The 21881-nt window shown below is 43.7% G+C and overlaps 1 protein-coding gene across 11 annotated transcripts in view; it reads left to right on the forward strand.

Annotated features, from left to right (window-relative positions):
• Window positions 1-21881, forward strand: part of LOC146665268 (unconventional myosin-IXAb-like) — a 167222-nt gene that overhangs the window by 135654 nt on the left and 9687 nt on the right. For 6 of the 11 annotated variants that reach the window (XM_085412826.1, XM_085412815.1, XM_085412817.1 and 3 more), the window contains 22 exons: window positions 1231-1372; window positions 2792-2987; window positions 4209-4328; window positions 7451-7526; window positions 7603-7746; window positions 8667-8706; window positions 8802-8924; window positions 9068-9148; window positions 9241-9351; window positions 9593-9715; window positions 9831-9980; window positions 11237-11538; window positions 11959-13164; window positions 13816-13900; window positions 14105-14308; window positions 16234-16331; window positions 16415-16518; window positions 17417-17640; window positions 17886-18002; window positions 18135-18323; window positions 18470-18517; window positions 20483-20594. In XM_085412826.1, the coding sequence (XP_085268952.1) occupies window positions 1231-1372; window positions 2792-2987; window positions 4209-4328; window positions 7451-7526; window positions 7603-7746; window positions 8667-8706; window positions 8802-8924; window positions 9068-9148; window positions 9241-9351; window positions 9593-9715; window positions 9831-9980; window positions 11237-11538; window positions 11959-13164; window positions 13816-13900; window positions 14105-14308; window positions 16234-16331; window positions 16415-16518; window positions 17417-17640; window positions 17886-18002; window positions 18135-18323; window positions 18470-18517; window positions 20483-20594 (3995 nt within the window). The remainder of the gene's footprint in view (window positions 1-1230; window positions 1373-2791; window positions 2988-4208; window positions 4329-7450; window positions 7527-7602; window positions 7747-8666; window positions 8707-8801; window positions 8925-9067; window positions 9149-9240; window positions 9352-9592; window positions 9716-9830; window positions 9981-11236; window positions 11539-11958; window positions 13165-13815; window positions 13901-14104; window positions 14309-16233; window positions 16332-16414; window positions 16519-17416; window positions 17641-17885; window positions 18003-18134; window positions 18324-18469; window positions 18518-20482; window positions 20595-21881) is intronic. The other 5 variants (XM_085412818.1, XM_085412819.1, XM_085412816.1 and 2 more) reach the window with 5 other exon arrangements.

The raw sequence follows: 21881 nt of genomic DNA on the forward strand, positions 1-21881 counted from the left end.
GAGCAGAGTATAGATAGGTCTTTTATTGCTTGCAGTTTGGTTCTTGCTTTTAAACTTTGTCCCCTTGCAGTGTGCTTCATCAATGATGGTCACGCTACACGGAAACTACTTTCGTGCATCTGTTAAACTGAAGAGACCGATTGCTCCCTCTGCAGGCTTTTCATTCATTAGCCTGATCGATACCAACACTGGGACTCGTACCAGGGTTTAACCAAAGATATACTGATTCCTCCCCCACTTTTACTGTAACAGGTTGTGCTTTTTCTCTGCCTTTCCTATGGTGAAACATTGTACTGCGGGTCAGCTCTCTGTCTCGGCATCTTTCTTCTTCATAAATCAAATCAAATGCTCCCCCAGCCCCCTCGCATAGAAAAACACACCAGGCGGTGCATCTTTGGAACCATATTTATCTATGTTAGCTGTCATCTTACCTGCCACTTAGCGTAGCTGCTTCATCTGGATGTAATAACATTGGGAGTGGACCGAATGCCGTGTATGTATTTGTTCGTACAGCGTGTGTGCGTGTTGGGGTGTGGGGAAGCAATTTTGAAGAAATAGGGTCAAAGGGGGATCTCTGAAGAAAAAAATGAGGCAGACAGGATCTCTCCCAGGGTTTGTGCTGCCGCAGGAAGGAGCTTCATGCTAAATGACTATAGCAAAAGAAGGAAAGTCTCTTGGAGCTCTCATCACTCACAGCTAGTGCAGCCTTCAGGGCCTCTGGAGAGATGGATTATGTTACTGCAGAATCAGACGAGTGTGGGGGCTCATTTTGACTTTAACAGCATCAAACTTCAGGACCTCCACCTGGGTAGGCAGGGCGGTCTGGAGGTGCAGGGAGGAGAGGTGATATGAAACATCTCCAGGAATGTTGATCCAGCCAGCAGAGGTTAGTAGTTAATGGCTTAAATGTCCATAAAGCAGAGGTGAAAATACCAAAGAAGAATGTGCAAGTGGAGGCCTCGTAAGCACCTTTGTGGTTAAATTTAAATCATGGGATTAAATATGTGACAGGGAGTTTTAATCTCTTGGGGTTAGAGGAATGGGATGAGCGCTTGAGAAGTGCAGGAAAGCAGATGTGTGGGAAAAATGTGGCAGGTGGTGGTAATGTTTGTAACTTATTTTTTATTTTCCTGAAATAATCAGAAGATAAAGTCTCTAAAGACCAAAGTGTGTCCACTTTGGTCTTTAGAGACTTTGAATGCGAGCCTGATGAAATCAATGTCTTTGCAGTTTCCCTCAAGCTTCCAATCAGACCTTGCTGGACAAGTTCAAGCGTCAGCATGAAGGAAACAGCTACATCGAGTTCCCCACTGTCATGGAGCCTGCCTTCATCATCAGACACTACGCTGGGAAAGTCAAGTACGGAGTCAAGGTAAGACGAGTCTCTGCTGTCATGCAAAAGATCTGATCTGCTTTTTACAGTAGCACGTCACCACCGATGATCATCCTAGCCTCAGCGTTGTAGTTTCACCGTGTCCCCGACCCTGCACGTGTTGGTAATTGCTTATAATCTCAGGGCAGCCAACTGTAACAGTAATCCAGGAGTTATGTACCGTTTGCTCTGTTGCTGCCCTGGATTTACAGAACGGCCCCACCTGCTAATAGCTGCGAATGAACCCAAAATTAGGCATTAAACCGAGCACGCTGGCACAAACAGTTACGTGAAAAAAAGAGATTTTTTTCCACTGATATCTGTTAATTTTGCTGCGGACTTCATTTTAAATAAAGTGTTAGGAGACATGTCTCCAGTGATAACATCAATTTACTGATGAAGCCAGGAACTACAGTTCGGAATCTGACATCCACTTTTCTACCTTTCGTTTGCATCAAATTGAGATTTTGATAGTCTGAGCTGTCTCACTTCACTCGAGTCTTTATGGATCCTGAAACCCTGCCGCAGATCTGCTTGTTCTGTCGACCTATTTTTGCAGTTAGATCTAATTCTCTGCTCGTTTCCCAGCTGCGTTTTGATAAGAAGCACATGTGCTGGACTGGATCGAGCGTATTGTTGTTTCACTGTATAATATAAATCCATAACAGCTGGTTATCTCAGCTGTGGAAAAATATCTTATATTTGCTCAGAGCCAGTGAGTCGTTTGGTGCAAACCGTGCAGCGAGAGCCGCAGACGTGAAATGTGCCTGACGTTGGCTCGGCAGCGAGCGCACAGCTGATTTGTTTCATATGGACAGAGAAGGGTTTATAGTTCAAGCTTTGTTATGATAGCACCACTTCAAGTTGGAATATTTCATTCCTTACAGACAGATGGGGCAGAGGGCGTGGGGCATGTGTTTCTCCACTCGTATGGATGTGTGAGAAGATTTTTCCTCACCTCGTGCTTAATGTGAAGCGAAAGGTGCATGACAACAAGCGTGAATTAAGTACATATTTACAGGCTGTAAAACTGCTTCATTTTAATTATGGCTTTAAAGATTAAAGCAATATTTTGACATTTTGTATACTAATATGTATTTGCATTCTTGCCAAGTCTTAGATGAAAATCGATGGCGCTATCATGCAAGCTATTTAACTCTATCCACACAACTGAGTAAAGAAAAGAGGTGAAACATTTGCCCATAAATAGTTGCAAACTCTGCTGCCAAGTGCCTTTCCACAGCTTTACAAACAAGAAATAAAATCGCAGCCACAGCAATAACTAAGGTCCTTGTTTGTTGTAATACTTCAGCTTTGTGCTTTCATGCTTTAGTCCTACAAAGGTTGCCTAACGTTCTTCTTTAAATGAAAGAAATAGGCTGTTACTCAGTTTTGAAAACACGTCTTTCCTTCATCCAGGACTTCAGGGAGAAGAACACTGACCACATGCGTCCCGACATTGTGGCCTTGCTCAAGAGCAGCAAGAACGCCTTCATCTGCGGCCTGATGGGAATCGACCCCGTGGCGACCTTTCGCTGGGCCGTGCTCCGCGCTTACTTCAGAGCTCATGTGGCGTTCAGGGAGGCTGGACGCAGACACACCCACAAAAAAACAGGTGAAGAACACCCTGCAGGTTCAGTATATGCAGTAAACCGTTAAAGTTAAAGGCCAGGAAAAAAAATGTTCTGCCATAATAGACTGTATATAAAAGATGGCTGTTGCAGCCACAACTTCTTTAAAAAAAAATAAAAAACTTTTTTATGCTAAATGTGACCACACATGGGTGAGAGAGTAGACTGTTAAAGCTGTTAGCTAACACTGGAAAGCTTGGTTTAGCAAGCTGCATCTGAAAACTTATGGGTGCAGTGTACAGACATGGAAACCTTCCAAAAACACTATTTCATAATCCAAAACTGTTGGCTGGGCTGTGTGTACAAATAACAGCACAGCAAGCCATGTTAGATGTCAGGTAATTATGGTATGAAGACTTGAAGTAAAAGCACTCTCTCCCCCTATAGTTGTTACGAAAGACTAACTTACCTGCAGGTGCTACAGATACTTTTATGGTGTTTTCTGCATTCATTTTCAGAAGAAATTATATTTACAGAAACTTTCGGAGTTTGTCTCAGATTACTATTTGATAACATTTCTTTGTCCAAAATGAGGATAACAGTGACTAGCTATACATTCAAATATATTAAGTATACAGGTGTGTAGTATTGTTTTCCATAAGCTAAACTGCGCATCGCAAATATTAACCAAGCTGACAGTAGGAGCTACAGAAAAATGATTGATTGTTAAGATGTGGGCCTTTTTAAATATTTGTACATGGTTAGTTGGTGTATTTACCTTATCATAATAAACTTTCTGTCTTCAGTCGGGACTCAAGTAGCCAGGCTATGTAAAAAGTGCAGGGGGGTGTGCTCATGGTTGAAAAGGAGCTCGGCTACAAACTTCCACAATTGAAAATTTTGCTTTGCCTTTTGTTCTCTTTAGGAAGTTTAGCAAGGTTTTCAATCTTTTATAGATTCTGTGAGGACAGATTCGGTACCACTACAGTGGGCACCAGAGGAACTACGTCAAACCTTCAGTATTAAAAATCAATAGTCGGCATTCATAAGCATTTGACTCATGGTTTTGAATGACAGTAGGTTGTTGTGATGGAGTTGGTTCATTATTCCCAGCTTATCTACTCTCTGTGTAGATCTAACCTCCAAACTCCAAAGAGCTTAGTGACTTAATCCACTCACAGTATAACCATTATTATGTTTAATATTCCTGATAGATGCTTGACTGGACTTTACTGTCATATTTTCTCTCCCTCTCTCTGGTTTAGGGAATGATGCAGCAGTTCCCTGTGCTGTTGTTAAAACCGTTGACAGCTTCAGTTTTCTTCACCACCCTGTTCACCAGCGGAGCCTCGAGATCCTTCAAAGATGCAAAGATGAGAAATACAGTAAGTAACCGGAGTTTCCTGCACACATTCATACTAATAGACGGTGGGAAGAAAGTTGGAGAGACTTGTGTGCAGCCTCAGTTCAGTCCCACACACTGTGATTTCACCATGGATACGGTTTTGTGCTGCAAAAGGATTGTCATGGATTTTTGCAGTATTTTGTTCATACATGTTTCATGTTTTATGGATTATTAACCAAAAATTGAGACTGATCAAACTGAAATAACAGTTTGTATTAGTTATTTGTGTTTTTCTCTATTCCTCACCTTACTTATGATTTTTTGTTTTGCAAAGGTGGAATATGTGAAACAGTTTAGCCTAGAAGTGGCAGTGTTACTTTTGTTTCTTAGTGTGGCTTTCTTTTGTTTCACTTGCCAATAATTGTTACATCATCAGTCAACAACCAACCTCCATGACTGACTTGAAAGGCAAACTAGGCTTGCTGCGGGTGTAAGCGATGCTAGGCTAAAAGTGCAGCCTACACACAGTTTTGTAGCACTCTAGTCTAACTGACCACTCAAGGCACTTAAAACTACAAATCAACTATAATGAACCATATGTTCATACGGCAGGTCAGTCTATACACAGGGGTGCACATAAGTGGTCCGCAGGTGCGCATTCGCTGTCAAAATAAAAGACGTGCACCAGATATGAAGTTGCAACGCGTGTTTGCGTACATAAGATTTTCAGGAGGACAGACATTTGTTTAGAACTCTTAAAGATGTCGAAGAAGCTCCTTTAAGCAATTACTTTGGTCTTCCTCCACCTCCAAAGAAATGTCAGAAGGAGTCCGAACCACAAAAGAAGCGTGTATTCTCGGAAAAGTAGTTGCAGGAGGTGAGCTGGCTTCAAACAAATGATGAACACATAGAGATGTGGTGCGGAATATGCCGTGAAAATCCGACTCTAGCGGACAAAAACAGTGCTTTTTATATGGACGCAAACGCGCGTTGCAACTTTTTATCTGGTGCACGTCTTTTATTTTGACAGCGAATGCGCACCTGTGGACCACTTATGTGCACCCCTGTCTATACACCTAAAGCACTTTATATTTCTCATACCTACAACTGATTTAGAATCGCCAACTAGCCTACCATGCTAATCTTTGGACGCTAGTTTTTTAAATAGCAGAAAGTATTTAGGCAAGTCGACTAGTCTAAGAGAAAGAAAATCTCCCAAAAACAATACATAAACAAATTATGTGTTGAATGTCACTAAAAAGTGTAGCACTTACAAACACATTAGTTTGAGAGTCTGGCTAGTCTTAGCAGTTTAGCAGGAGTTTTGTACATGCTATCACCTACACGCTGGGATTTACACCAGTACACTGTGTCATGCAAAAGTATAAAAGCTGGCAACAACATCAGCTGCCTGCATAGGCAACCTGGTAGGCTTTGCATGGATTCAACGCAATCCAAGGCAGGTCACACATTACTGCTGGTTCCCAGGATCTGCAGTCATCATGTTTTTGTTTCATTTATTGACTGCCTGCTTTGTATATAGACTGTATAAAAGTGAAAAACAATCTCTGGGGAGCGCTGCTTCTTCTTTTCGTGTTAGTTCGACAGACTGGACACTAGGATGAGTCAGTAGCTCCTCTTGAGCTATAAATTGGTATTACGGAAAGGTACAGCTGGTCCTAGCTGAATACTATCCCAACTTCAGTAGATATACAACACAGATGTCTTTGACACAAAGCTATATTTCTTGCATATATAATCTTGCATATTGCACCCTTCACGTTCGTATGATGAGTGTTATCCTTATAAATAATAAGGATGTGGGATTTCGCTTGTCCTCATATGTGGATTTGTTTTGTCAGATTTTAAAGATAGGTTTGCAGGGTCAATATTTCAATAAATTTGAAGCCAGAATAATAGGGACCCTCTGTAAAACTGAAAGGTCAGCACTTATTTGAGCGTGCAATATTTTTTGGTATTGATCATTTAAATTCAATTTGCTAAGAATATGAGAGGCATTCTTTTGAAAATTGATGTAATTTTTGAGGTTTAATGTGTTTTATCTTCACTTATGTATTAAATGGTACTATATTGAATTGTTATGATTCGTATCTAAGTAGAGTTTGGAAGGTGATCCTTGTGAAAGAGGTTTTTAAATGGATTGATTCCTTGTGAGTTAAGAAGGCACATAGCTCGGCCTAATGAAAGGAATGAATCCTGTGCTGTATAGATCATAATGGGTGGCTTGTGGTTTTGAGGCCCGGTAAACTGGTTCTGTTGCAGCCATTAATAAGAAATCAGGTATGTGGGTCACTCTGAGCTCTGGGCAGATTGACTCAGCCTAGGAGCAAAGCTCATAACCAAAAATTTTCCCACGCATGAGTGATCGGACAAATGAATCAGGTCTCTGTAGACCAGAAGGGTTTAATGACACCCACGGTTTTTCTGGCCGTCCTTTATCACTCCTTTCAGCACTGATAATCACATTTGTGTGCCTGAGTGTGTTTTTGCATACTTCAAGTGTGTTTATTCATGTCATGTATCCTAATGTTGTAAAGCAGCACTTTGCAGAAGTGGGATTTAGCAGCTTTCCAGCAATGCAACTCATTTCAAAGGAAATTCCCAAGAGAATTTCTCAAGTCTTTATTTTTTCCTGTAAAAGAGAAAGTCTGATGATTTTGCACCTCGACATCTGTGTACTAGTCATGGTTACTACAAGTAAGCCTGTGAAAACAGTCATATACTGTAATGTTTATATTTTGCTTTGAAAGAGCCTTGTTAAGATAATATCTGTAATGCCCAAATTACAGGTAATCTGGGCAATTTTCTTTTGCACCTGCTGTTTAGGGCAGCCAATCAGAAGAAGGCTAAAATAGCTTGTTTCAGATAGCAAAGCCACTCTAATAGAGTCCAAGTGGGACAGAGATACTGCCCTGAAGATAGTTGTTTGTCATGTATAAAGAAGAAGTGTGTTAGAGCAGTGAAAACGAAGAACGGTAGAGAGTTGGAGTTAGGGGATTAGTGGAGACCCTTAAGCGCTGGATCTTAATGCTGTGGCTTCAAACACGGGGTGAGTGAGATGTAGGTGTTGATAAACCCTGTGACCTTTGACTCCTTTTTGTATTTCCTTTCCTTTTCCTCCCTTCACCACTTCCTATCCAGGTATAACCAGGAAGAATCCCCGCACCCCCTTGTCAGATCTTCAAGGCACCAACGCCCTCAATGAGAAGGCCAGCTGGTAAGTTCGAGTGTGTATTATTAGTATTAAATAAAATGCCTCTGTGCTGATCTTCACTCTTCCTCCCTCCCTGTAGGGATGGCTACAGCGTTGGATGTAATGGTCGCACCTCCAGGTCGGGTCGCCTCTCTTCAATGGGAAGCCCCGCGCTGGAAGAAGATGGGATCTTCCTCAATTCGAACAACAGCAAGCTCCTAGAGAGAGCTCAGGGAATTCTAATGTGAGTGACATATCACAAAGTCACAGTAGTCTTTTTGTTTGCTTGTTTGTTTTTGATAATTCTCAATCCAGTATATCACGCTGAGCACTCGAAGCGCTTTTACCCTGCAAGCATGCATTCACCCATGCACACGCAATCATACAGTGCTTTGTTCTGTGCACTTCAAGCTCTTTTATCTATCACCCACACACTCACACAATACATCAGGAGCAATTTAAAACCATTGACCTTCCAATTAGTAGACAATCCACTCTACTTCCTGAGCTTCGCCCGCCCCTGTTGGTCTAATATTAGTAGTGATACGCTTTAAATGGAGCCTATTCTGCTCATTTCCTGCTAACTAATTTTATTCTTGGACTCTACTAAAGTAGCTTTGCGTCAGTCACAGTTTTAAAAACTCCTTGGATATCTTACACTCTAACTTGGTGCTGTTCATACGCTGTCTGAATCTTCTGATTGGCTTCCCCAGTTGTAAACTGGAGGTTTAAACGGCAGATGTGTCAGGCTTCTGGTGCTGACAGCCAGATCTTCGTGCCCATTTGAGGGCTATCTGCAGTCATTAACATCATACAGAGCCAAGGAAGGAAATAGCTGTCTAAAAGCAGCCGTTTTGAGCAGACTGTGAGTCACAGGGATTATCCACACACACAGACTTCATGAATCAAAACTTTGGCATGTTTAATATAATGTCACTGTAACAGTATAGAGTATAGCCGGCAAAAAATACAGACAAGTATAATAGGCTGTCTTTAAAGCAATGGTTTTTAAGGCGCTTTCCCCCAGCATACTGTAAGGCCTGTAAGGCTGGATTGTAAGAAGGGATAAGAGAGCGTATCAGCACTAATACAGAGGAAATAAAAGATGTTAATAGCTGTTGAGTCTGCTGATAATATCTGCTAATTATAATTTCTCATGTTCAGGAGAAACAAAAACTGCAAAACTAAACCAACTCTTCCCAAGGTAAGACGCTGACCTGACACTACGCAAAACTTAGTAGGTGTTCATTCACTTCAGTGATACACAGGTTTGTAAATGATCCGGGTTTTTGTGCGCAGCACTTGCTGGACATTAAGTCTCTGCGCTACCTGAGCAGCGTGACGCTCCACGACCGCATCACCAAGTCTCTGCTTCATCTGCACAAGAAGAAGAAGCCTCCCAGCATCAGCGCTCAGTTCCAGGTCAGTGCCGCTTTCTCCCTCTGCTGGAGCACTCAAAGAATTACAACAACACTGGTGACACAGCAGACGGCAGCACGAGCACGTGCAGCAGCATCAGTAACAACAAAGAGCAAAAGTGTGATCATTTCAGTTTGTGTGTGCAGGCGTCGCTCAATAAGCTGATGGAGACTCTGGATCAGTCGGAGCCGTACTTTGTCAAGTGCATTCGCTCCAACGCTGAGAAGGTGATCGCTCCTGCAGAATAGCCTCCACTCCTCTTAGTGACCGACTGCTGGATTGTGTTTAAGCGCTCCTGTTGTTTTTCTGTCCCACTTAGCTGCCGCTGCGCTTCAACGACAGTCTGGTGCTCAGACAGCTGAGGTACACAGGTATGCTGGAAACCGTCCGGATCAGACAATCAGGTTACAGCAGCAAGTACACCTTTCAGGTAATCCCCTCCTAACGCAACTGCGCTGCAGATCCACAGCCAAAGCCATGTTATCACTATGTTGCTTAAAAGATGTTTTACTTTATTGAGAAAATAACATTTGTCATGATGTTTAGATTTCCTTGCTGTATTTAATCTTAACCAGAACTCTGTCTTCATGTAACAAAACACGTTTTTAATGTTGTATTTTCATCACAAAATGAATCACCAGAAAATGAACATACAAAAATCCTTTTTTCAGGACTTTGTGCATCACTTCCATGTGCTGCTGCCTCGGGGCACTAGCCCCACAAAGTCGGGCGTCAGGGAGTTCTTCAGACGGATCCACCTGCCCCCTGCTGGGTACCAAGTGGGCAGCACCATGGTACGAATTCTGGAAATTATAAATGGACTGTCCTTCTCTCTATATGTTTTTTTAAAATGTCCCATGCAGTGGACTTCAGCAACTTCACTTTACCTAATGTTTCTGTATGATGCAGGTGTTCCTGCGCGAGGCCGAGCGCCAGCGTCTTCAGACCCTCCTGCACCAGGAGGTCCTGCGGAGAATCGTCATGCTGCAGCGCCGCTTCAGGGCAGTTCTGGAGAGGAAGCACTTTGTCAACATGAGACGAGCTGCGTGCACCATTCAGGTGAGACGCTGTGATGGGATGGGCCTAAGAAGTGGTCCAATTCTATAGCTTTGTTCCTCTGTTCTCCTTAATGCTTGAAGGGTATCACTAATCCAGTCTGGGACTGTTTAAGCATTAGATGATTAATAGCTGTGTATTAACTCTTTAAGTGTCATGGTTCTTAAAACATAGTCTCTCCTTTTGAGATGATAAGCACTTGTGTCCTCACAGGAGAGCTCTGACCTTCAATGATGCTGCGTTGGGATATAAAGTATGATATTTGTCTTCTTGGTCTTTAACTAGCAAAGTCTCTAACACAAAATCCATGTTAATGCGATTGCATCCATATACCAGATAATGCTCCAGTGGATGTCCTGAGTCAGGCACCGCCTTTGCCTGAGTGTATTCAGCTTTCATTTGTCTTGTTATAAATCCAGAGCAGTGTGTTTTCATCTAAAAGGCCAAAGTCAGTTGCTATTTAGCTTACTTTGGTGAGCACGATCGATCTAGTGGAAGCAAAAGCCATGAAAGCTTTTGATAGGTTTTTGGTGATTTGGTGCTATACGAATAAAATTGTATGAAATTAAGTATAAAGCTACTGTATTAAATCATGACTGAATATGTTACATTTTTAATGAGTTATAAGAAAGAAATAACACGTGTGCTACAGAGTAAATACTGTGGAAAAAACGATGCAGCACTAAGTGGTAGAGAGAGGATGAAAGACAACAAATTTGCTCTTTCTGTTTTTTCTGGAAGAGTTCTTGGAGAGAAGCTGTCCAAATCCTCATGAGACTGAAAGAAAACACACCAGGTCATTCCAGAGCAGGATCCATTCAGGCACAGATAACTTTTACGAGAGAATATCAGAGCATCGAAAGATAAACTGTCACATGTGGGATTTTTATTCTGTGCTTGTTGGTTGCATTTCTGCGTGGGCCTTCCAAGATTACAGTTCAAGTTTTGGAGTTGGGCTTAATCAAAATAACGTGAGGAGTTTTCTGAATCAAACATTCCTGCGGTGTCAGTCATACTGCATCATATTGATTTGACATAGTGAATGAATAACAGGCGTCAAATTTCATACATCTCTTACATAAACTGCGTCAGTTTAGCCTCACAGATATGCACATATTTTAGGTGGTCCCAAAGGGGGATGACCATCTTTTTCTTTTAAAAAAATATTCAAAGCTTAGCTCAACATATTCAAGGATCCCCAGCCTGACTTTTTTCCCTCACATCTATTTTGTCTCACCGTGCTTTTCTTTCTCTTTCAGCGATGGTGGCGTTTCTGCCTCTTCAGGCAGTCCACCATTGACCTGAGCGTTGAGGAGGGAGCGGCGTTGTGTCTGCAGGCGGCTTGGAGGGGTTACAGAGAGAGGAGAAAGTTCCTGCACTGGCGGGATTCAGCGATCGTCATACAGAGGAGCTGGAAAAACTGCTGCCATCGGAGGGCTCTGGCAGCTACTGCAATTCAGACAGCCTGGAAGGGATCCAGGGAGAGGAGGCGTTACCACAGAACGCACGCAGCGATGATACAGTTACAGGCGAGGAGCAGAGGATACCTCGCTCGACTCAGGTGAGTGAAGGAGTTGAGCTTGTAGGTAGTTTGAATCAACTGATTAGTGTCTTTTAAATACAGCGTGTTTATTTGTATAGTTGGACTGATGCACTGGCACATTAACATTGTTGCATTTAAACAAAATGCAGCCAATGAGATTTACACAGGAATTCTAACCAGGGCTACTTTGGAGACCGTATTGCTGGTTTAAAAAAAAACAAAACAGTGTTGAACTCGAACACACTTCAAACAATCCAAAGGGACACCTGCACTATCTGTCTGTATGCACAGTCTAGGATTCACAGTTGTATCTGCTGCCACCAAGTGGTGTTTTATGTGAAAATGTGTAGAAACCCAAGTTTTTGGCACAGGAAGTAAAATCATGGTGGTGCCTATGTGGATAATAGGCTTCTGTTTCCTCACTATTACTGTTTCCAGGTTTAGAGACTTCAAGGAGCAGCACGAGAGACTTGGTGAACAAACAAGTCTGTCAGCAGCGATGGAGGCAGGAAGAAGAGAGCCCGCCTCATCCGGACTGGAGAGTTATGGCCAGGACATCTCTGCACAGCTCCCCGAAGACTCTAAGTCTGTTTCACTTTATGGAGCAGAGATGGAAAAAGAAGATGACTTTGAGCGAAGCAGGAGCACAGACGAGAGCAGCCATAAGAACCGGTCGAAACGAGAGAGCAGACGAATGAGAGAGCTGGAGCAGGCACAGTTCAGCCTGGAGCTTCTTAAAGTCCGAAGTACCAGCTTGGGGGGTTCGCTGCCAGAAGACCCGGTCCCAAACAGCAGCAGCAGCTCTCAACAGGATGAGCATCACAGACATTCACCCCAAGGGTCCCCGGCTAGTCAAGGAAGTTTTGAAGTTCTCAGTGTGGAAGACATGGAAACTGAAGGCTCCGGAGGATATAGTTCTCAGCTCAGTGTACTTCAGGAACAGCCCAAGACGCTGGATATTCAACTTCAGCAGGGGCTGAGAGATTCCAACTATAATGAAAAGCCTGTGACTGAGTTGCCAAACAAAGTGGAGGCCCCGAGGGCAACTTTTTATATTGCTTCTGACCAAAGTCCAGCTCATGAACCAAAATCTGAAAGCCCCAGCAGTTCTTACAGAGAAAGAAGGGAGTCCACGTCTCGAAGGCCTGTAGTGGTGTTGATCAGTATGCAGAAAGAGAGTCCTTTGGAAGAGGGAGAGCTGCTGGCAGCCCAAACTCTAGAAAGAGCTTCTCAAACAGGAGCACCCAATGTCCAAATGACCCCTATTGCAGGCCTTGAGATAGCATCAGACAGGGAGCAGCCTCTCGGCATTTCCACCCAAGCCAAGAGAGACATATTTGTGGTCGGTAAGTCTTCAAAGGCTCCCTTCACTCGTGGAGAGAGTCAGGAAGGTCCAGGGATTTGTTCCGCAGAGATGGACATCAAAATTGCCCTGAAGCCCACATGCAGCGTTCCTGCCGTACTCCCCACTCTGCAGGAGAGGAAGACGATTAGGTCAGCAAAGGAGGCCCCCAGCCCGGTCCTGGACACCAAACCTCCAAAGGCCCAGAAGAAGAGCAACGCCCAGACTGTGATTGTGAACATGGTGGAGAAACCCTCTAGTACTGTGTTCTCCCCACCCAGGCGCAAGCTGCCGTTCTCCAAGTAAGTAAACTGTGCTTTTGTGTTTGTTTAGCAGGGCCGAGGCGTATATTTGCCTCTCCAGAGTGCACTGAAGCTATTTAAATGGAACGCCATGAACACACCTGCAGTGCCTCTTCTGTTTCGATTGAATGGAAGAAAACTCCTCAAAGCAAACTGTTTACCTCGTGGTCTATTCCATGGAGGGGGTGGAGGGGTCTTTATCTGCTGGAAGGGAGAATCTTTTTGAGTTAGCCAGGACAAGCAGGAGGCGTGTAGAGTGAATAGTCCCAGTGGATAGTTGCACAGTTGTGTTAAGCTAGGTCTTCATATGGTGTCAATAGAACAACCTGGGCCAGATAGGTGCACAGTTTCATCCCTTGGAGCTGGTGAACATAACCCTTAAATATTGTGATGGCCAAAAGAAGATGCTTAAGAAGAATTGCTTAAAGAAGATGCCAAAAATCAACTTACTTAATCCGAGTCATTTTATTTTGAAAGTGCAATATGAACAGCTGCAAGCCTGCAGTGCTGTTTAAAGGCTAATGATTCATTTCCCCAAATCTGTATCACCAGTTTTCCTTCATTACAAAAAAAAGTCGACTTCATTAGCGCTTTTTAAAGAGACCAGTTAACTCAAAGTAGGACCTTTTAAACTGTGGTGATTTGATGCAGGTCCGATAAGGATTTGGTGAACCAGGAACGATCTCTCGCCATGTTCAGAGATGATTCCAAGTCTGCTGGATCCAGAAGCAGAGAGGTAGGAGCCTGCAGCTTCTACACATCACTTTAATTTCATTTGCACATCGTAATTATTGTTATCTTTACTCATTCAGTTCAGACTCAAGATTGAGATTTTTATTTACTTTGAGTCAAGTTTAAGACACAAAACAAGTAAATACAAGCACGCCAACAAACACACACATACACACACAGCTGATATATTCTTATGGTTGCCTGGAAGCAGGTGGGCCGCCCCGGCCCCAAAAAGAAAGCCCGAATGTCCCGGACGCGCTCCGACTTCCTGACTCGCTGTAACTCAGAGGGGGCGACCCAGTCGGATGACGATGATGAATACTACATCCCCGCCCACTCCTGCACGCTGCCCCCCTCTCTGTCTCCCCCACACTCCCACCCCGACGCTGACTGTCACAGTGACTCCGAGATGGTAAAATACCGGGTCTGCGGCGGTCACCTGACCTCCGTGCGAGTAACCTGTCCACTTCGGTCCCCCTCTCTACCTTCTTCTCATGTGCATCTGGCCACACGACAGGGGGACGAGCCTTTTAACACTGCTAACCCCACTTTCAGTTTTTCAACGCTGTCAGACCAAAAACATGTTTCTCTGCTAAATATGGCAGCGCTGTTTGTGTTTTTCCTCAGTGCTGATAAAGGTCACTTGGTGCTGTGAATGGCCTTGCACACTGCTTTGGTGGCTGCTAGTTTGAAACTAAGTCCAAGCTTCTCGACCACACTACCGTTTTCACTTTGCTCTATCAGCTAGTTTAATTCAGATAATATGTGCTTTGCAAAAATGTCATCATCCTTAAATTATTCAGACAGGTTCTAAATGCAACAGGGTCACTTCGCTTGCATTGTTTCATTAGATACAAAATTTACAGATTTACAGAGTGAAGTGCAAAGTCATCAAGTTTTGAAAGCTCATAATTATTCGTAACCTGAACCTATTATGCTTTCCTATATTTCCTGTGATATATACTCATTGGTCATTAGTTACCTTGCCTTCTAAACTGATGAATTCATCGTGGCACAGATTCAGTACGGTGCTAGAAACACTTCCTGGAGATTTTGATCCATCTTGACATGATAGTGTCACGCATAAATGTGCTGCATATTCATGATGCTAATATGCCGTCGCACCACATTCCAGATGTGCTCTGTTGGATTGAGATCTGGCGACTGTGGAAGTCGTTTGAGTGCAGTGAGCTCACTTTGATGTTAAAGAGAGAATTTCTGCTTTGTGACGTGATGGAAGCACACTGTGGTTTTAACAAGCAGCTATTTGAGTCGGTGTGTAGCTCCAGCCCTGAATATGTAATGAAACAATGAAGGAAGCTCATATTAAACATGTCCACAGATCAAGTAATCCCTGCAAGCCTAAAGCGTGAGCTTCAGACTGCTCTAAACCCTCCATCTCAGACGTATTACAGAGGATAATATCATCTCTAATATGGTCATCTCAGCACAGAAGCCACACCCACCTGCCATTTAAACCTTTTGTCTGTGAGCGTAAGCCAATCAAAAGAAAGATGCGTAGGTCAAACACTGAACTAATGACCTACAGCAAGGGCAAGACTACAGAATGGAGCTTGGCTAGAGAAAACGGTATGTGTAACAGTGTGGAGCTAAAACTGAGCACAATAGGTTCACAATAATAGAAGATGTAAAAAACAGCTCAGTGGTATCTGTGAATGAAAATTCAACATGATAGGTGAAGCCTCAGCTTATCTACCTGTGGTTGTCCCCCTCACCATGTTAAATTACAAATCCTCTTAGACCAAACTGCTCACAGTTTTGCATCTGTCATGAAGGAAAAATAAAATGCTAAAACTCAGAATGAGTTTATTTAGATATTCTTCTTTTACAGCACTGAACGCAGACTGTCCCAGCGCAAACTTGTTTGACTCGTGTGATGTGGTCAAAGACGTTGTTCTCTCATATTCTGACCTCCCAAACTTGACCCGTCCTTGAAACAAAACATCTCGTATTGCACTGCACAGCACTGCTCCTGCATGCTGGAGCCAATTAAAGCTGGACCAGAGTAACTTCTCACTAACAATGAGATTTTCCTACACAGTCTAACACATATGACTTCTGTTTGCCTATCACACACTCTCATTATCAGGCCTGTGCATGTTTATGGTGCCGATTTTTTCAGTTTCTTCACATGAAGTTAATGTGATCATTTATTTATTCGAAGTAGTAATTTAGTAGTTGTAGTTTTGCAAATAAACTCTGCTAAAACCATAAAACTCTGCAGAATTCTTAATCAAAACATGTCACAGTCGTGTCAGCTGACAGATTATAAATATGTTTTGTGGTCTTTCTCACTCACTGTATCTTTCTCTCCAGTCGTCTCACAAAGACCAGAAGAAAATCCATAAGACCATGTCATCAGGGGACTTGGGCAAGATGGAGATCCTCAGGAAAACCTCCAGTCAAGATGGAAGGTAGATCTTCCTCAACTTTCTCTTGTCACATCTTACTTTTTATGCTAGATGTTGAAGTTTTTTGTTTTGTTTTGTTTTTTCAGCAGGATGAGAGGGAAGATGCGATTCTGGAGTAAAACGAAACACAGTGAGAAAAAACTGTCAAGGGAGAAGCAGGCCATCATGAGTGAAGTTGGAGAAACACATGGTAAAAATAAAAGCTATTCAGCATGCCACATACAGCCTCTGAGCAGATTTATAAGCACGCAAACGCTAGATGTGCTCACAATTATCTCTGAACTGTAAATAAAAATGAAATACGTCACCTGATTAGCTCTGGACAGCCTCAGCATTGCTGCTGTTTCTAGATCGCTTTCTGGATCTTCCTCTTGCTTTGTGATTTCTTCATGGATGTGGATATGCAGAGAACAGCAGGTTTAATATGAAGGATCATTGCTGGTGATGAGAGAGCTGTGTCTCAGCAGTTCAAGAGTTTCAAAGCTTAAAGGCAGAGCAACCAGGAGCACACTCGTTTTTAGTCAGTTGCAATCACATTAACAAAAGTCACCTCGAGGTGCTTTCTGTTGTAAGATAAAGACCCAACAATAATACAGAGAAAACCCCAACAATCGGATGGCGCTGTGAGCAAGCACTTGGCGACAGTGGGAAGGAAAAACTTCCTTTTAACAGGAAGAAACCTCTATCTGAACCAGGCTCGGGGAGGGACGGCCATCTGCCATCTGATGAGAGAAGACTGCAGAGAGAGATGGGCCTCTGACACAGATCACCAGGCACAAGTGAACAGGACCGATCCATAAATAGCAGCTGTGTTAAATGTTGAAAAAGACTTCCAAGAGGAGCTCTACTTCCAGAATATCCTGGTCACACCCATGTGCGGTACACACAAGTGAATAAAAACAGGATCAGAGCTGCAAGCATGAATTTGTTCTGGCAGTAAATTTGAGACATGGTGTAATAAATTTGTGAAGAGTAGAAGTGCACAGTATAGCATAAGGAATAGTCGTTTTTAATGGAAAACAAAACAAAAAAATTGTGTATTTTATTCCTAGATGAATTAAGCCTAAACCTTTGGTGTCTTTGTGTAGCAGAAGGCCCGTCTCCTCCTCACAGTCCAGATTTGGAGGCGGCTTCATCTCGGGGGGTCAGAGACAGTAAGGAGAACAAGGAGCCGTCTCCCAAAATGAAGAGACGTCGCAGCGTGAAGATCAGCAGCATCGCTCTGGAACCTGCCCAGTGGCAGAATGACGCGCTGCACATCCTCACCTCGGCCCACGACTATCGCAGCATGAACGACTTCCTCATGAAGAAGGTGAGAGGGCAAAGGCCGCACACGCCTCACTGACTCACACAAAGAGCAGTGTTTGTGTGTTTTCGCTGTTCATAGAGTTGTAAGGGTTACCTCGTAGTACGTAACGTTTAAATTCTCATGCAGCGTGTCGTATGTGGTTGTCTGTGTAAATTAAACATCAAACAGAATTAAAGGAACAGTTCACCCCAAACTCCGATTCACATATTGATCCATATAGATTATTTTGGTGTGCTTCGCTCCCTCAGATTGCCGATCTTGATTCTGAAGATGGTAAAAAGGACACCATGGTGGATGTTGTTTTTAAGAAAGCGCTGAAGGAATTCAGGATCAACATCTTCAACTCGTACTCCACTGCCCTCGCTGTGAGTCTGACACCCTCTTTTACTCTGTCATTGCTGTCACACGACCAGGAAGATTTTAAAAACCGAGATGCTGCCACTTAAACTAGATTTACATTTTCTGCGTCCTTTCCTTTCTTTTTTCCTCGCCACCAGATGGATGATGGTAAAAGCATCCGTTACAAGGATCTGTACGCATTGTTTGAGCACATCCTGGAGAAGACGATGCGTATGGAGCAGAGAGACTGGAGCGAGTCACCCGTGAAGGTGTGGGTCAACACGTTCAAGGTGTTCCTGGATGAATTCATGACGGAGTATAAGCCCATGGAGGGAACCATCGGCAGGGTAAGACCAGTAACATCTGGATGAATTCATTAAATGATAACAGAGAAATTCTTTCATAGGATATAACATCATAAAATTGCTAATCTTAAGGCATTACTGGTAAGAAATACAGAGAAAACAAATTTTGTCATGTTTGCTTTTTTCAGGCTCCAAAACGAGAACGCAAGAAGTCAAGGAAGAAGGAAACTGATATTGTGAGTTTGTTAGTTTCAAAGAAAAAATTACTTTCATACCATCAATCATAAAAAGCAGATATTGCAACCAGTTCTGCAAAGATTTAAAACAGGGCTTCACAAACCTGAGTGGTAGATACTAGGGGTGCAACGATACACAAAATTCACGGTTCGGTTCGATACTTTGGTGTCACGGTTCAATATTTTTTCGATACAAAAAAAATGTTCATGCCTTTTTAATTTGTCATTTATTAAACTTATAAATATATATTTTAACTCAAAAGTACAGTTTTTAAATTTAATGTTGCTGAAACAAAAGTAATTAAAAAAATAAATCTGATTGAGGAATCACTCATCTTTGGAAAAGAGAGTTTATTACAGAGAAATGGCTCTTCCCAAAATAAAAGCAATACTATACACTTCTTCTGGGCTATATTCTCAGCAGCATATTGTAGCGGGTCAGGGCTGTTCGGGGTTCTGTTTGTACAGTTATGTTTTGTTTATGTTGCCATAGTGACGGGTGACGCCCTCTCGCTGCGACAGTGTGTCCTTCCGGGGTCAGAGGGTGCCCTGTGTGTTGTTGTTGCTGTGTGGTTGCCGCGCTGAGTAGTTAGCTAGCGGCAGTGTTCTTCTGCAGATGTCAATAAACGGCTGTGCTCCCTGGCTAGCTCACGGGAAGCAAGACCAACCGACACCTCCGTCTCCTCCTTGTCTGAGCTCGCCACATTGGTGTCGGAAGTGGGATGATGGTGGCACCCCATGTTCTGACCCGAGTGACTTTTCCCCCGCCGGTCATGACCGGCCGGTGCGCCAAAAGAAGGCACCTGGACATTTGCAGGACTTTGTGTGGGGTAATGGGGTCGTCGGGGACGACTGACCCCTTAGGTGTGGGCTATGTAGCGGGTCAGGGCTGTTCGGGGTTCTGTTTGTACAGTTATGTTTTGTATATGTTGCCATAGTGACGGGTGACGCCCTCTCGATGCGACGGTGTGTCCTTCCGGGGTCAGAGGGGCGCTCTGTGTGTTGTTGTTGCTATGCGGTTGCCGCGCTGAGCAGTTAGCTAGCGGCAGTGTTCTTCTGCAGATGTCAATAAACGGCTGTGCTCCCTGGCTAGCTCACGGGAAGCAAGACCAAACGACACCTCCGTCTCCTCCTTGTCTGAGCTCGCCACAATATTAAACATATCAGGTCCCCATAAGGAGAATCATGTGCTAACGGCTGTCTAAATGACTCGGGTAAAGTTTGTAGCATGCATGCTTGTTGTTTTTGTCTGCTTCCACTTGTCTTTGCACTAGGATGATGTCGGCGTAAATGTGCAGTCATATTCGTTGTGTTCCCACTAGTCCTGTCAGCGTTAATCTCGTTGAAATGACGTTAACGCCACAACACGCCAAATCTCCGTTAACGAGCTACCCCTGCATGGGGCTAGACGGCCAACACGTTAACGAGCTAACTGCGCTAACACACTAGTTCCCACCCATGTAATTGAGCATTGCGTGGCACATCCAACATACTGTTTTACTTTAGTCCATGACGCGCTTACCTTCAGGGTCATACTTCACATGAAAACCAAAATAATTCCAAACGCCAGATCTGAATGAGGGTGGGGGAGGTTCAATTTGCCATGTTGCAAGGATAGCTTAACTTCTGTCTCGCTAGCTTGCCCTGCGCTCTTCCTTCTGGCAATGCTGTCTGTGTTGAACGCTCAGTGGATCTTCGCTCGACAGTGCAGCCTAGGCGGAGTAGTCGAACGCAGATTCACTGAGCGCTCAACACAGACAGCATCGTCAGAAGGAAAGTTGATAAAATAAATTACAAATTTTGTATTGTTCAATACATATGCGTACCGAACCGAAAGCACTGTATCGAACGGTTCAATATCGATACAAGTATCGTTGCACCCCTAGTAGATACAGACATCTTTTATATGCAGTCTCTGCTTCATATGTCAACTGAGCTGACTGGCAGGTCTGCTGCCCCCTGCAGGTGGAGGAACACAACGGCCACATTTTCAAGTCCACTCAGTACAGCATCCCCACCTACTGCGAGTACTGCTCCTCCCTCATCTGGATGATGGATCGAGCCTGTGTCTGCAAACGTAAGCACTACACACAGAACACATCTGTCCAAAACACACATTTAGGAACTGAAGTCAAAGCTCCAGTTTACCCTGCCCAGGACAGGTCACCAGGATACCACCCTGGAGACAGGCCTGGGGTAGGGACTCGAGAGCGAGCCTCTGTGGCTCAGCTATGCTTAGTTAAAAAAAGCTCCTTGGGTCCGCCCTCATGTGGAGGGCACAGGAGGTGCTGTAGGATTTTTTTGTTCCAGCTTTCAAAACTACTTTGTGGTTGTCATTGGGGAAAAAAGGTTAACTAACCAGACACCCTTCAGCATGGTGGGGGTACAGTGTTTTAGCTTCCAAAAATAAAAATGAAGACCAAATAACGAAGGAAGTGTTGCCATGTGTCAGTGCCAAATTATCCTTATTAGAGCCTTATGTTTATTAGAGCAATGTCACAAAGTGTGGCTCACAAGACTGTTGAATTCTCAGTTTGTTAGTTGGCCTCGAGGAGATAAAACATCACATCTAAATTATCTACAGTCCATCCACCCATATACACATCCATCCACCTTTTTTGTGATGCTTATCTGGGTAAAGGTTGCAGGGGCATCAGTCTAAGAAGAGGTACCCAGGCCTCCTTCCACCCATCCACCTTCTCCAGCTCTTCTCAGGGAATGCTAAGACGTACTTGAGCTGGCCGAGAGACATAACCTCTCCAGCATGTCCTGTGTCTACCCTGATTGTTCTCCCAGTGCGCAGGAGTCATCCTTATCAGATACCCAAACACCTCAATGTGAAGGAGCAGCAGCTCCAGTAGAGAGCGGGGTCCACCCTAGACAGGTCGCCAGTTTATTGCAGGGCTAAAGCAGAGGCAGACAGCCATTCACACATATGGCATATTTATCATCACCAGCTAACCTGACACGTATATCTTTGGACTGTTGATGGAAATCCAGGGAGAGCTCATGCAGACTCATGGAGAAAGCAGGACATAGTGGATAGTGAGTGGGTAGATTTGAACACAGGACCTGCTTGCTTGGAGGCAACAGTGCTAACCACTGCACAATGTTTCTGGTCTTAAAGTGAAATATAAACAGGTGCAGCAGGCATTTTTATCTTTAAAACTGCAGGGATAAGAGCTACGTGCATAACGTCTGTTATCTTAATGCAAAATCATAGTGAGGTGACACTTTTCAGCACTGTTGCTTTAGTTTTTCTGTCAGTAACTGTCAGCTGTCCGCTGGTCAGTTTAAAATCAAGCATTAAGCTGTCTGCCCAGGATCTTTCTCTCTCTCTCTCTCTCTCTCTCTCACACACACA

The sequence above is a fragment of the Rhamphochromis longiceps genome, linkage group LG7, assembly GCF_057381845.1.
Source record: "Rhamphochromis longiceps isolate RC_006_pf linkage group LG7, R_longiceps_female_GT1.1, whole genome shotgun sequence".
In the NCBI taxonomy this organism is placed as follows: Eukaryota; Metazoa; Chordata; class Actinopteri; order Cichliformes; family Cichlidae; genus Rhamphochromis; species Rhamphochromis longiceps.